Source organism: Beta vulgaris, chromosome 4, assembly GCF_026745355.1.
Source record: "Beta vulgaris subsp. vulgaris cultivar EL10 chromosome 4, EL10.2, whole genome shotgun sequence".
NCBI lineage: Eukaryota > Viridiplantae > Streptophyta > Magnoliopsida > Caryophyllales > Amaranthaceae > Beta > Beta vulgaris.
The window spans coordinates 59,236,809-59,252,186 of record NC_079205.1 but is presented as its reverse complement, the minus strand read 5'-3'; the positions used below and the strand labels follow the sequence as shown (position 1 = coordinate 59,252,186).

Here is a 15,378-nt window from a genome sequence, read left to right as displayed (position 1 = left end):
TTCGATTCTTAAATAATCAATAATAAATAAAAAGATGGGATGAAGAGGAGATTGACGAGAGAATATATGGTGGAGTATGGTAGAAAGCAGAAAAGATAATATGAAGATCTAAAATTATAGATTATCTATTCATTCATGGTGGGGAAGAGAGAGGAAAGCAAGTATTAAAATATTTGATGATTCAAAATTTTGGATCAACAATTAGTTATGCTCTAACAGTATCGAAAATGGGTAATTAATAATTTCTAACTTATTACTTTAAACAAACCTTAATTGGTTTTTTTGTGTTAGAATTAGGAGGAAGTTGGTCGGATTTTAATTAGGAGTAGCAATGTTATGTTCTGTTGATGGAATTGACGTGGAAGTGGAAAATGGGAAATTGGTTAACTTATATTCACTTTGTAAAGTTTTTTTCTTACATCAACAAGCATACATCACTAATATTTATAGTAAGTGGTAATATCGGTGATCTAATCTAGATCATTCTTCCACATATGTGTAGCTAGATTTTTTATGATCATCTAGATTTTTCTAGTTGATATGTAAACTTTCACTTTAACTAGACAACTCGATAATTCAAGGTAACTCTAGATATTACATAATATTTCCACTATTAAGTAATTGGTGGGCGATGTATAGAAGTTCAGAGATTGTTCTAGATCAGTTTTTTCTAATATTTTGCTTTTGGCAATAGTTTGTAAGCGTAAAAAAGGAAAAAAATTGGGGCTTTCCGAATAAACCACTTTTTAAACGACAGTTGGGTTCACTTCTGTTGGCGCCAACCAGATAAAACTTCTCTGAGTCATTTCATCGAACACATAGTGAGCACATAGCAAACGCACAGAAATGAACAGAGGGAGCAGAGAAATCGAACGAAAAATCCTCCGCCATCTCCATGATCGAAGAAACCGAAAACATCTCATCGAAATTCACGCCCATTTTCTCCGCCATGAACTCCACCAATCAAATCAAGTTCTCTCTCATTTCGTCTCCGTTTGTAGGTCCCACGGAAAAATACGGTATGCTGAGCTTGTATTTCAGCAAGCCCAATTTCCTGATCTTATCCTTTTTAATTCCATGATTAAGGGTTATTCTGTTTCTGGGCCTTTTCAGAAATCATTATCTTTATTTTCCCTTATGAAAAATAGTGGGGTTTTACCCAATGAATTTACATTTGCGCCTTTAATTAAGTCTTGTTGTAATATCTGTGATTCAAGGGTTGGAAAATGTGTTCATAGCGAAACGATAAAGGTGGGGCTTGAGCGTTGTAGTTCTTTGAGAATTGGGATTGTGGAGTTTTATGCGAGTTGTGAGAAGATGGAGGATGCAAAGAAGGTGTTTGATGAAATGTCTCACAAAGATGTGATAGTATGGAATTTGATGATTCGTGGGTTTTGCAAGAAGGGAGATGTTGATATGGGTTTGATTTTGTTTAGGCAGATGAGAGAAAGGAGCATTGTGTCGTGGAATTCGATGATAGCTTCGTTGGCAAAGTGTGGGAGGGATAGGGAGGCCTTGGAACTGTTTAATCAAATGCAAATTGATGGTTGTTTTGAGCCAGATGAGGCTACTGTGGTCACTGTGCTACCTGTATGTGGTCGTATGGGTGCTTTTGATGTTGGGAATCGTCTGCACTCATATACTCAATCTAGTGGACTTTTTAGAGATTTCATCACAGTGGGTAACTCAATAGTGAATTTCTATTGCAAATGTGGAGATTTGGAAACGGCTCACCAAGTCTTCAGTGAAATGCCTAGGAAAAATGTGATTTCCTGGAACACCCTGATCTCAGGTCTTGCTTTTAATGGGAAAGGTGAGCTTGGGGTTGATTTGTTTGAAGAAATGCTAAGTAGAGGTACAAAGCCTAACGATTCAAGCTATGTAGGGGTTTTAACCTGTTGTGTCCATGCAGGGTTGTTACAGAAAGGTCGGCACTTTTTTTCATCGATGATGGCCCAACACAAAATTCTTCCCAAGCTTGAGCATTATGGATGTATGGTAGACCTACTTGGCCGAAGTGGATGTCTGAGTGAGGCATATGACCTGGTAAAAGATATGCCTATGAGGCCAAATGCGGTGTTGTGGGGTTCCCTGCTTAGTGCTTCACGGAATATTGGTGATGTTCAACTTGCAGAACATGCTCTTAAAGAGCTAATCCATCTCGAGCCATGGAATTCTGGTAACTACGTACAATTATCCAATATCTATGCAGAAGAAGGAAGATGGAGTGAAGTTGATAAGTTAAGAGAATTAATGAAGGGAAGAAGTGTCAGAAAGTCCATTGGGCTCAGCTTGGTTAGATTATGATCAACAGTCTAGTTTGGTAGTGGAGCCTCAGGCATCAGGCATGTTTGTCTATGGCGTAAGAAGTTGCTTGGGGAGAACGTATCATTCAATCATCAGACATGAGGATATTCATTGGGCTGGTTTTCTCAATTGAATTACGCAGCTGATAGACTTAGCATCTTAGGGGGACGAATATAGACCTGAGGATCTTGGTATTTTTTCTGGGGAGACCCACCAACTTCTTCAAGGGAGTTACAATTTGATGATTAGGCTCTTTATTATAGCTCAAGTATCTGCATTATATACTTCTCTCTCCGAATGGGTATGGACACTTTGACACTTCAATCTTCCTAAAACAAGAAAGTTCAACACTTTACTACTTATATACACATATATAACGAAATGTACTTTCTTGTCCCCACGTCATATTTTAACTTCTGTGAGAAGATGTGATTTATGAATATTAGAACATAATAAAGAACTTTTGTTTGCATTGCATGGAGACTATAGCTTTGCCCCTTCTATCATATTGGAGTTGCAACTCTAAACTTGCTCTGTGGGGGATTGAAGGGGTCAGGGAGCAGGAGTTGAAGCACAATGTCTTTTTTGGGATTCTGTAATTCAATCATGAGTCACGAGAAGGGGATAAGCTATTTGGTAGGTGCCACGTTATCGTGTGGTCTGCTTTCGGTGAGAGTTACCTGCTTTGTTGAAATTCAGAGAAATTGGGTTGCTCAATGTTCTCTTCAGGATTTATAATCTGTTAAAAATATATTATCTTTAATTTGGCAAGTGTTTGGTGAGCATCATTAATCTCGTCGAGTTAATATCACTATTAACACAAAGTTCTCATTGTAGTAAATATTACTATTATATTACACATGGTGGGCAATATGGCTTGATGCTCAAAGTATGTATATGTTCATGGAGGCTTCTCTCATTCATTTAGTTGCAAATATAAAGAAGCCAACCTATTCAAGTCTTAATATTTCTAATTAATTGTTGACCTCTTGTCAGACAGGACATCATAGAGCTTCTCTGATCATGAGAATTAGCATTGAAGAAATGAAAATTAAGGTGAACAAGTTGTTTGGTGGAGGAGGTAGACTTGCGCTGCTCCATTCTTCTTGCAAATAGCCTTGCATGTATTCTTCTACATTGAAGTTGGCTGCACAAAATATTCCAAGACACCACAAATCATGTAAAATTTATATAAAAAATGATGATTTCGGGATTGTATTTCTGATTTTTTTTCTTTGATCTTGTGTTAAAATCTTTTTTATGATGTCATATATGTCTGCACGTTGTATAGGATTTCACTTCTTATACTGTGAGGAAAGGGAATGTAAGCTTTGTACCTCTTCTATGCGTATGGCCACAAGCTGCTTGAAGTGTTGATCGTATGTCATTAATTGTGGCCTTGTTGTAGAATACAAAGGTGGATAGAGAATGCTCAACACAGTCAAGGACGAAGTGTGTTTCTGCCAAACAAGGACCATAGCAGAACTGATCTGTTGCAGCAGGAGGTATGTTGAGGTATCCACTCTGGGTTAGTCTGTATCCTTCATTGCACCTAGTATAAATCTGCACCTGACTTTCCATCAGTGCTAAAGAATATATAACTTTGTAAATTATACATATTTCCCATGCATTCATAATTCATAATATATAGGACTGACGGATTATCATCAACTGCTTGGGGGCTGGGGTCTGGGGACGAGGGTTTTATATATCAGAGAAATCTATAATTGGTAATCTGATTATGTTTAGAATCACCTAATTTAAGGCCATATATTTTGCCACCTATGCGCTACATCATTTGCAGAGTCATGACCGTCTTCTTTTCATTTTTTCTAGTTGGTTTTTGACAGTTTCTAATGCATACTTCAACCACTTATATTTCTAATTACGTATTTGTAAAAAATGTGCAAGAAAGGTACGAGCTCGATTACATTGTTGGCATTAAAGCATGACAATGCTTTTGTAACAATTTGTCCTGGATCCTGTGCATAGCCTGTTTAGAAAAGGAGAATCAATAGCTACAAGATTGAGATGTAAAACTCATTGAACATATGCAGATCTTTTTCACTTCTAGAAAAAGAAAGATGTTTCTCCACTATGCTAACCTGTTCTGCAACATATTGCAGAAGTGACGACGAGAACAGCATAAACAAGCGCACATCTTTCCATTACAGAAGGTCTCGAGGAACGGAATGTGAAGCATACAAGACCGAGGGACTTCCTTCAGATAGATTTTAACAAGCAATGTATCTTAAGTGGAAGTATCTTGACATGGGCAATATGCCAATTTATAAGAAGTGAAACATCTGAGCTGTTTTTGTCATTGCATTTGGTCAAAAACTATTGGTTTATAGTATTACTTCTAGTTACCATCTGTTTTTTTCTGCAGTCATGTTTTCTGGTAGGAAAAAATAATCAATTTATGAGCTCCATTTTCTTAACTGACAATGGAAAAAAAAACTGAATCTCCCCATAAATAGTAAGTACTTGTGTAAGAATGTATACTTGTATTAGTGGGGAGTATTAATTTTATTGTGTTTGTAAGTTTGATGTTGTAGTTGAGAACATACAAACAAAAGAAAGAAGGCAGTTAGACTAACCCAACTACTTTATTTTAAATCTTACTACCTGTTTGTTTGATTATGTTCTTCCTGGTTTTGAATAGTATTTATTATTGTGAAAGAGGGGTTAAGTGATCATCAGATTCTAAGTTAGGGGTTAGTAGGGCATTTCACAAAAAAAGAAAGATGCAAGTAAGATTCAAAAGTCTCTGTTACGCAGGGGTCAAAAGAGAAAGATGATCTTTATTAAAAATATCGCAACAAAATTGGAGATGCGGGGTATCGATCCCCGTACCTCTCGCATGCTAAGCGAGCGCTCTACCATCTGAGCTACATCCCCTGATTAATATATAAGGAATTTGTCGTTATATATTCTAGTTTTGAAACACAAGCAACTAAGGCACTCTTAACCTCGATTCTAATTTGTTTTACCATCAGATGAAAGCGTAGATTAACATTGTGCACCAAAAAAGAATATACCATTTACGTAAAAGAATATGAATTTTTTTCAAGAACTTCTTTACTTTAAAAAAGAACACATGACTTAAAATTACAAAAACATGTAAATCTATATTTATAAAAGAATATAGGTTATAATGAAAAGAACATATAGTAAATGAACATCTATACTTAAGGTAAAAGAACATACTTCCTCCGTTTTTTATTAGATGTTACACTTTTCAAATCACAGACTCCTAGGTGAATTTTGGAGAGGAGAGAGATAGATAGAATGAAAAACAAAAGGGTCTCATGTGAGCATGTGATAGGAGAGAGATAGAGAGAAGTTATTACCCAAAATAAAAGTGTAACATCTAATTTAAAACTTCCTAAAATAGAAAGTGTAACATCTAAAAAAAAATGGAGGAAGTATACCTTTTAAATTTAAATTTAAATTTGAAAAATAAATCTTTAATTGCAAAATTTAGGGAAACAATTAACAACAATTTTTTAAAATTATACTCTAAGAATGATAAAACGACGTAGTTTAGAAGAAGGTGCACCATAATCTACATACACCTGGGTGCATGTATATCACAATTTATGAATAGACTAAGTGCAAAGAAACGATGAAGCAGGAAGGACAAGTGATTAGATCTGGTATAAGTCCATTACGAGTTTCCATTCCCTTGAGTAGAGATGGCCAACAGTACGGGCCAATCCAGCCCATCCCACCTCGTGGGCCATGTGGGTTGGGACTGCAAAAAGCCCGGTCCAGCCCAACTCGAATCGTGAAATTGGTAGGTGGGTCGTGGGCCAGATTTCTTGAGCCCAGCCCACTAAAACCCGCTACTAAAACCTGCTCAGCTCGGGCCACGAAACCGGTCCACGTCGGCCCATGAACCGGATCAGCCCAGTCCAAGTAAACATTGAACCAAATTTTATATATTTTAATCAAATTGCATATATTATAATTCAATCAAATTTTAAAATAATGAAATTATTCATTAATATTAATAATTGTATATATTTTAATTCATTTTAAAGATTTTATGTAACAATAATGAATAATTTCAACGATTAGATAATTTTGAAAAAAAAAATTCTCATGCCGGCCCGCCAGCCCGATCCAGCCTAGTAGACCCACGAACCGCTTTCCGAACCGTGAAAATCGGAAACAGACCGGTGTGGCTAGATTTCACCCGCGGACCAGCATGCCCAACCCATGAATTTCACGGTCCGGTCCTAGACCGTGAAATCTCAGCCCAGCCCACTACGGCCCACGGTCCGGCCTGCCCAGCACGCACCAGTGGCCATCACTACCCTTGAAGGAGTGTTTGGTTCATATGATTTTAGTATGAGGTATGAGTTTAGAATGAGCAAAGTCCATACCTAGTGGTTGTTTAATAATTTGATATATTCAAAACCCACACCTCATATCCATAAGATATGGGGTTTAGAAATCAAAGGAGGGAGGTGGGTTTGGCTTATACAATACCTCTAGGTATTAAATTTAAGAAAAAATTTCAAATAAAACCAAACACATGATATTAGGTATCAAGTTCCAAACCTATACCACCTTGATTTCATTCCCGATTCCAAACTCATACCACTATATGAATCAAATGCCTCCTGAAAACTTGGTATCAATTGAAGTGTTATAAAGGACAATATCATGGAATGATCCAATCCTTTAAAAAGAGGCATATATTGCAAGTCAATCAAATATACTCCCAGTACACCAATCTCCTTTCAATTGTCCCTTAAGTTTGCCCCATAGCATAAATGGTTTACGAGGGACTACCATTATACTCTTAGTTCCGCCAATTTCCTTTCTCATCAACTCTATACAAGTATACAACCAAAACTTTAAAAGTATAAAATTACTCCAATGGAACAATCTTGTAGGATGGAGTATAAACCAATGTGATAATTTTGTGATCCATCTACTTTTCTTGAATTATGTTCTATCACGTCTATATATATGTAAATGTAATACTCTAAAAAGTTGTATTGAAGAACAATGTATTTTAATCTACTTTTCTATGATATAGTTTTGTTACCACGTTTATTCCATATATATCGCAAACCCATAGAGCAAGGAGTCCAAGTTCGTGGTAATTTGATTAAACGCATAAAATCACACATCTTGGATCATTGCAATTCAAAGGAAGTTTGATTTTTGTGAAAGTGTAAATAAACCGTTAACGCAAGAACTAAAAGTTCCACACATTCACTAAATAAGAACATTTACATCATGTGGAATTTATGTCTATTTATCAAGTACTTAAAAAACATTAGTCCATCAATGAATTGCGTTGACCATATACACATAAATTTGTACTTCCTCCGTTTCATTTTAAATGCAATAAAGAGGTATTATTTGTGAGAGACAAAATATTTATTTGTTGCATTTAAAACGAAATGGAGGAAGTAGTACCAAAAATCACATTACACGGTGACGAGAAGAGAGAGGTAATCTGGAAAACAATTCAGAAGTGTTTATTCTTGTCTGTAACATGACCTACCTAATTGTATCCATATGCCTTCTGTTCTGAAATTGAGGTAAAATGTTACTGAATTACAGTCTTTATTCTTGTCTTTATTAAACATGAACCTGATACATAATAAGAAGTGTTTTTTCCCCCAACACAACAATGTTAATATAATGAATCTAATATACTTATATACATGACAAGAATAATGTCTACTTACAACTTCTAATGCCTGCCATCTTGTATTGTTCAGTAAACTTTTTACATATCAAACAATTACAAAGCTATCCACAGATATAACCTTCATAATGCAACTGCGCTGCCTTCCTTTTGTGAAATTTTTCGAAAGTTGGACGATCCCCATCCGATCATAGTTTTCTCGTTATTGTAGACTATCATCTAATCTTGCATCGATAACTGAACAATTTCGCACAAGTATTTAAATTCTTTAGTTTTATAGCTTCACGAGTTTGAAGGAGGAAATTTTCGAGAACATATAGAGCACCAATTAGGATAATTAATTATATTAATAGTTATACTAAATTATTGTTTTCTATTAACATGGTAGCATAACTAGGAAAAGTAACAACCTAGCATGATTAAAAAAAATAGTTCAATTTAATCTGCTTACTTCTATTTTCTAATTAAAAACCAAATTATCCATTTAAATTGATAGTTGAACTAAATTGGAGTATTTTCTTGTCTCAAAAAAAAAAAAAAGGCATAATTCCTAATAAACAATATACTCTCTCCATTCCTATTTGTTATTCTTGTTTTCCTCATTGGTACGTTCCTAAAAGTCCTTACTATAGAGAATGTTGCATTATTTGGACAACAAAAAGTAAGAACGAAGTACCAAAAATAAACTTGCTCTTAAGTATGGCTAAGCATTACACCTTACACGACAGGACTCCTTGTGATTCTGTGTACTTTGCAAAGGTTACTCCAGGCATTCTGAGGCATGAAAGACACTAGTTGTACTGTGTTTTTATACTTATCACAACATTCTAATATTAGTAATATTAAGGCTCGCACGCATAAACATCTCTAATCAATAGAGAGCACATATGCAAGAGTCAAGAAGCAGCTCATATTCGATCCACCATTTTAATTTTCAAGCCTATCTCCACATTTAAATCGTACACAATGATAGAGTATAAATCTATTCCTGGGGCCTCAACCAAAAGCTTAAGCTTATGATTGAGGCCCCAGGAATAGATTTATACTTTATCACACAAAATGTAGCATACTTTCTCTTAAACTTACTTGATAAATATCAACAATGATAGTCTCATTCGGAGCTAAATGATTCCGCCAATGCTCATCAGCTACATCCTCGTCTGGTTGACCATCTCCATCCTAAGCTTCAACATAAGGCTTTAACTTCACGCGATTCAGATCTTCATGGAGTCCGTCCAACAAAAAAGCTAGAAATTCTTATATGTTCAAATTCATTAAAATCCTCCATCAAGAATGATTTATTCTTCAAATTATCACTTAATTGAAGTAGGAGGAATGAGAAGAAGAGATGCCAAAAATTTCCGGATATAACGCCATATATACTAACTTGTGATCATGCTGATTGAAGCCACTAAATTGAGGAGCAAAACGGCAGAGCTTCAATTTAAATGTCTGTGGTGCTACTGGAGTCGCACCAGGAGCTTACAACTTCCAAATTACATCTCCAAAAGCCAAAGCAATCTCACCGTAGAGAGAAGGTAGAAACATTATTTTCACAATATTTATAACTTCAGCATAGAAAAAAACAAGCAGATTAGAGTCTGTTGATGGAAAAAGAGACATATATCAGCGGTCACCCCAATGGATTGTCATGATCAATTTCGTTATTGTAATCTCCATGAACGACTCTTCTGCTCAGAAACGAAATGTTCCTGGAAATTCTTGCTAAAATAGCAGACAAGTTTTGATGTGTGTGCTAGGCACATAAGTGCATTGTTCATAAAACATGTATTTCCAAGGTTTTGCAATCTCGTCAAGCCAGAAGAACCTGATTCGACAGAACTGCTACTAAAAGTATAAGAATTGGTCCTAGGGAAACGATAACTGTTCTCACGGCCCGTTTGATAGACGTTAATAAATTGCGGTAATGGGAATGAATTTTAAGTGTAATTTTATTAGGGAATCACCTTTAAAATCTCCATGGGGAGACATTTTTTCTCCATGAGCAATCAATTTCACTCCTAAACTTGTGTTTTTGTCTCCAAGGGGAAGCAATTTTCATTTCCACTCATTACCACCTTACAAGGTGGTATTGGATGGGAATGAAAATTCAAGAAGGAAAGTGGACATTTTAGGATAAATTAGCATTACCATGGAAATGGACAATGATATTTTTCACAAATTTACACATAAATTCATTCCCATTACCACCATTTATGACCAACTACCAAACGGGCCGTCAGTGCTACCATTCATGATAGTATATGCACTAGGATTATGTAAAAACACTCTAAGGAGAAATGTTGTAGAACACAAGAAATAAAGTCATGTCATCAGCATAGATTCTCTCCTTCCACTCTGCTATCCAATGCCATATTTTCATGAATCCCAAGTAAGCCTCATTTTTTAAATCAATGAAACTCAAAATTGAATCTAATCAGTAAATCCTAAACAAAGAAGAAGATATGAAGAATCAACTCATACATATTAAGGTTATGTTCAGTTCACCTCATTTTTGCTTATTTTAGATCTAATCAGATCAGGTCAGATCAGAAAAAATAAGTTCAGATCAGATCTTGCTTATATTTAACAATCATTATACTATTAAATATTTTTCATTACATATTAGTAAAAATTATAATGATTGAATATTAATAAAGTACTCATTGAGACGAATCAAACAAGACCCCACATGACTATATTTTTTCTTATATATTGAGAAAAATCTAAAAGATAAGATCTTGTAATCAGATCAGATCAGTTCAGATCAGATCAGAAAAAATAAGTTCAGATCAGATCAGATCAGAAAAAATAAGTTCAGATCAGATCAGATCAGAAAAAATAAGTTCAGATCAGATCAGATAAGTTCAGATCAGAAAATTTCAGGTGAACTAAACATAGCCTAAGAGAGAAGATCAAAGAAGAGCTCGGCAAAAAGGAAGAAAGTGATGAAAAACATCTTTGCACCTGCGACTAGGATTCAATTTGCTGCATCATCATTAATTCGGATCTAACAATGCCAAACAGAACACTAGATGCATTTCCATTTCCAATCAAAGGTTCACGCCCTGTAGCTTGAACTAAAGCAATCAAGAACATAGCACAAACACTAAGTATATTCTAGTAAATAACTCTGTAACATGGTGTAGAAAGGAGGATGCAGCTATCCTTGTACTGATGAAAATTTAAGCATCAAGTTAATGCCCACTAGCTCTAGAAAGTATATTCATAGTTCTTAGTACAAAAGTTTCTTAATCAATTTTGGCTAGTGAGATTAAACATATTCCACTTTTACAAATGCAAACAAATTTAGGAAATACATTGATAGTACATTTTATTTGAACGTGGGCAAGTGTAGGGAAGGAACGCAAGCCATCAAAATGAAGATCTCTGCCTCCATAAATTGACTTTCACTCAGAAATTTGATAAACAGAGGTAAGAGTTAAGACTAACTATGAAAACTTATGCATCTACAAAGGACTTACTCATTTCTCCTTCTGAAGCAATGCCTTGTTTTCTTTGCTAACTCTGGGATCAATGAGTAAGTCAACAAATACCGAATTAGTGTGAGCATCAGCTGCAAACCCGTTGGTGGTCATAATGCTCACAAGCTCCAAAGACTTGCTGATATCATTACCATGAAGAAATCCCCTAATAATTATATTGTAGGTGTACTCGTTTGGAGGACATCCATCATCTACCATTTTCTTCAATAACTCGTTGGCATTAGCTAGTAGCCCTTTTTTACAGAGGCCTTTGATCAGAACTGTGTAGGTACGCACACTTAGAAGTAACCCCTTGGCTACTAGAAAGGAAAAGATATTCAAAGCCTCTTCAAGTCGCCCAGCTTCACACAACCCATCAATTAGAATAGTGTACATGAAGATATCGGGGAGCACACCACTATGCTTCATGTGTTTGAACAAATGTATTGCCTCGTCAATCAATGCATTGTGACATAGACCATCAATCAATGAACTATAAGTGACTACGTTGGGCTTTAAGCCATGAGATTCCATTCTTTAAAGAGCTACCGTGCACATTGTACTTGATTGTCCTTGCACAGGGAATCAATAAGAGTGTTATATGTGACAACATTAGGAGTTAGTCCTTTATGTGGCATTTCTTGGAAAAGACGCAAAGCTATCTCAAGCTTTTTAGACTTGGCATATCCATTGATTAAGCTGTTAAAAGTAAAAAGTTCAGGTTCACAGCCATGTTCTACCATCATATTAACTAGCTTTTATGCCTCTTCCATCTCACCACGTAAACAATATCCATCTAGTAAAGCACTGTAAGTGATGATATTGGGAACCTGACCTTTGTCAATCATGTACTCAAACAAATCTCTAGGTTGACCAACCATCCCTTCTTTACAATACATGTCAATCAACATGTTGTAGGTCTCCACATTAGCAGCTATATTGTTGTCCAACATCTGAGTCAACATGTCTTCAGCATCTTTCCACTTCCCCACAGTGCACATACCTCGAATTAGAGAATGATAAGTGAATACATTGGGTAAAATGCGCTTGGTTTTCATCTCCTCAAAAAGTTGGAGAGCTTGAGGTAAAGCCTGGTCTTTACAGAGACTATCAATGATGGTATTATATATGACAACATCAGGCAGGAAATGGCCATTAGATTCCATAGTCCTAAGCAACTTAAGAGCACCAACATTGTTTCCTCGTTTGCAAAGACCTTTAAGCATAGTCCCATAGGTAACAATAGTAGGTTGGAAGCCAAGCTTGATAGTCTTATCGAGCAATTGAACAGCTTCATCAAGCAATCCGAATGAATAAGGCCATTAATGAAGGTAGTGAAAGTGACGATACTGGGTAAATGTCCCATCTTCAACAGCTTGGCTAGAACAGAGAATCCAAAATCAACACGACCGGAGCGACAATAAAATTTGGCAAGGATGTTGAGGGAATAAAGATTGGGTGGGATGCCGGAAAGATGAAGTTGGCTGAGGAGAGAGATAACAGTTGAAAAAGGGGGGTGGGGTTTAATCTTACACATTGCTGTAAAAAGCATACAGAAATCAACAATTGAAGGAAGAGGGTGCAATGAAATCATAGCATCAAAGAGAGAAATGGGATGATCAATATTGTAAAACCCTAACTTGCATTAATGTCTCACATATTTAAGGAATAATTGAGGATCATCAACAACAACATCAATATTCTCTTTTGCATAATGATCAGAAGAATAACCATTAAAAAGGGGTAAATGAGAAGGAAAATTAAGAAGCTTACAGTAACCATTGAAGAAGACAACTGAAGAATTTTGATTAACTAATACAACAGATTTAATCTTCATCTCCCTCTTCTTTTTTTTCCCTTTTCCTTTTTCTGATTCCGCAAATGAGTAAAATGTATATGAAAATATGAAAATGATAGAAGTATGAAGCTTGTTTTACTATAAGAAAAACGATCACCTTCTTCGCCTATCAATTGGAAACTGAACTAGCTATTCTGAGTTTCTGACTTCTAAAGGTTAGTTGTTATCGTCTTTTGTATTCAGTTTTCAGTTTTTTTAAAATTAAAAATCAAAAACAGGGAATTAAGGATCGGTTTGTTATCATTTTTTCTTTTCAGTTTTTTGAAAACTAAAAACCAAAAACAGGAAATTAGAAAAAGTGGTTTTCATTTTTTGGTTGTCAATTTTCAAAATCATCATGTTTCCAATAAATTTAACTAATTTTTTATTCATTATAAGACGTATATCATATGATTTTGAAAACCAAAAAATAGAAAACAACAATAATACCTAACGGGTCCTAAAGTGTTTTTCACTTTTTAGTTGTCAGTTTTCAAAAGCATCATGTTCCCAATAAATTTGATTATTTTTTTATACATTATAGGACATATATCATATGAATTTGAGTATTAAAAAACCAAAAAAAGAAAACCACAGTAATATCGAACTGGCCCTAAGCTTTACTCCCTCGATTTTTTTATTTTCTACATTATTGCTTTGAGAATGAAGTTACTAATTTTGAAAGATTATTTTATAAGTGAGAATATACTAATGTGTGGTCTTGTTAAATTTGTCTTGACATGTATGTAGATTCATAATATTAAAATTTTATAATTTTTACTTAAACGAAATAAGAGATATTAAGGGTTAAATAATACCTTCAAAACCATGCAAAATAATATAGCAAATAAAAAAACAGAGGTAATATTTTGATATTTTTTCCTTCCCTTTTTAGTTTGTAGGATCACAAAATAAAAAAGCGACATGCATCATACTCCCTCCGTTTCCTAAAGATCTCCCCTCTTTCCGTTTAAGGGTGTTTCCAAAAGATCTTCCCTCTTTTGCTTTATTCCTTATTTGGCAAAACAAATTTCCCTATTTACCCTCTCATGTCACTATCATATGGTCCACCATTACATTATTAATTCAATTTTACTCCCTTTCTCTCTCCTACTTTAACCCCTTTTATTTGTTTATTTATCTTAACCCCTTTCTCTCTCTTACTTTACTCACACCATGCCCCACACAACTTGATTTTCCTTGGTATCTGTAGGAACAGTAAGTGGGAAGATCTTTAGGAAACGGAGGGAGTATCACTCAGTGAGTTAGTGCGTTTGAAGCATGAGAAGAGAGAAAATAAAAAAAACTCAAAATATAAATATATAGTATAGATAAAAAAAAACATTGTTAATGTGAAGATCCGAACCCACAATCTCAAGTATGAAAGAAAAAGATCCAACCATCACTCCACCATAATATTATAATTTATTTAATCAAAACTAATGATGATATATGAATGGAGAACTTTTGAATTTCATATAATGAATGAGATGACTTTTTTAAATGAGTATGAGATGACTTATTTAACTACTACTATATTGTAGCACGGAAAAACTCCGGAAAATCGTCCGAACCTAAATACAAGTTCAACACTTGAAACTTGAAATTATTTCTACTATATTCCTAAAAAATTCCTATTGACCATCTTCTTCCAAAGAAGATCTACAATGGTCAATTACTCAATTGGTCACAATAAATTTATTACCGCAATAACTACTACTTCCTTCGTTTCTTTTTACTCGCTATATTTTTCATTATGGAAAGTTTCACATTACTTGCTACACTTCTTTTTTGGGCAATAAACTCTCTCTATCTCTCTCCTCCCACATGGGTCCCTTTTCTTTTTACTATCTACCTCTCTCTTCTCCGAAAATTGCCTAGGAGTCCGTGAAATGAGAAGTGTAGCGAGTAAAAAGAAACGGAGGAAGTACATTTGTTGATACTAAATATTTCATATGGGTATTATTCTATATTTCTATTGGGTCTCAATTTTCACTCGTTGGATTTGAGATTGCAATATACAATTGTTTAACAACTGGACATGCCATATCTCTTAGCACTTAAAGGCTCAGCCC

At 35.0% G+C, this 15,378-nt stretch overlaps 3 protein-coding genes and 1 non-coding gene across 19 annotated transcripts; 1 reads left to right on the top strand and 3 right to left on the bottom strand.

Annotated features, from left to right (window-relative positions):
• Positions 1-581: 581 nt before the first annotated feature.
• On the top strand, positions 582-4,947 carry LOC104890396 (pentatricopeptide repeat-containing protein At1g09190). Of its 15 annotated transcripts, XM_048643509.2 has the most exons (5): positions 665-2,608; positions 2,857-2,976; positions 3,304-3,487; positions 3,599-3,812; positions 4,434-4,947. In XM_048643509.2, exon 1 carries the CDS (start codon positions 847-849, stop codon positions 2,305-2,307), a length of 1,461 nt encoding a protein of 486 aa, XP_048499466.1. In that variant the 5' UTR covers positions 665-846; the 3' UTR covers positions 2,308-2,608; positions 2,857-2,976; positions 3,304-3,487; positions 3,599-3,812; positions 4,434-4,947. The 15 variants fall into 15 exon arrangements, with proteins under 15 accessions (XP_048499469.1, XP_048499466.1, XP_048499465.1 ...); XM_048643512.2 differs by having other exon boundaries at positions 582-1,813; positions 1,913-3,487; XM_048643508.2 differs by lacking the exon at positions 2,857-2,976 and having other exon boundaries at positions 3,308-3,487.
• Positions 3,250-4,553, bottom strand: LOC104890395 (uncharacterized). 2 transcript variants are annotated; one of them, XM_048643513.2, is made up of 4 exons: positions 4,413-4,553; positions 4,239-4,300; positions 3,645-3,876; positions 3,250-3,454 (listed from the first exon to the last, which is right to left on the bottom strand). In XM_048643513.2, the coding sequence occupies exons 1-4, from the start codon at positions 4,474-4,476 to the stop codon at positions 3,312-3,314; spliced, it is 501 nt and encodes a 166-aa protein (XP_048499470.1). In that variant the 5' UTR covers positions 4,477-4,553; the 3' UTR covers positions 3,250-3,311. The 2 variants fall into 2 exon arrangements, with proteins under 2 accessions (XP_048499470.1, XP_010674167.1); XM_010675865.4 differs by having other exon boundaries at positions 3,645-3,870.
• Positions 4,948-5,135: 188 nt separating the features above from the next.
• Positions 5,136-5,208, bottom strand: TRNAA-AGC (transfer RNA alanine (anticodon AGC)). The gene has a single exon. It is a non-coding gene; the product is annotated as a tRNA-Ala (tRNA).
• Positions 5,209-7,928: 2,720 nt separating this feature from the next.
• LOC104890398 (putative pentatricopeptide repeat-containing protein At1g12700, mitochondrial) lies at positions 7,929-13,449 on the bottom strand. The gene is given in 4 exon segments (XM_057394470.1): positions 7,929-8,218; positions 9,068-12,002; positions 12,005-12,769; positions 12,772-13,449. Coding segments are annotated over 3 exon segments (1,833 nt in total). The 5' UTR covers positions 13,304-13,449; the 3' UTR covers positions 7,929-8,218; positions 9,068-11,466.
• Positions 13,450-15,378: the final 1,929 nt, after the last annotated feature.

Excerpts from the sequence above, each read along its gene's own strand:
- LOC104890396 (XM_048643508.2), top strand. The coding sequence starts at position 847 with ATGAACAGAGGGAGCAGAGAAATCGAACGAAAAATCCTCCGCCATCTC.
- LOC104890395 (XM_048643513.2), bottom strand. The coding sequence starts at position 4,476 with ATGGAAAGATGTGCGCTTGTTTATGCTGTTCTCGTCGTCACTTCTGCA. Across the intron at positions 3,877-4,238 it reads CATGCTTTAATGCCAACAAT|GTGCAGATTTATACTAGGTG; the intron begins GTAATCGAGCTC and ends ATGGAAAGTCAG. Across the intron at positions 3,455-3,644 it reads TGGCCATACGCATAGAAGAG|CCAACTTCAATGTAGAAGAA; the intron begins GTACAAAGCTTA and ends TATTTTGTGCAG.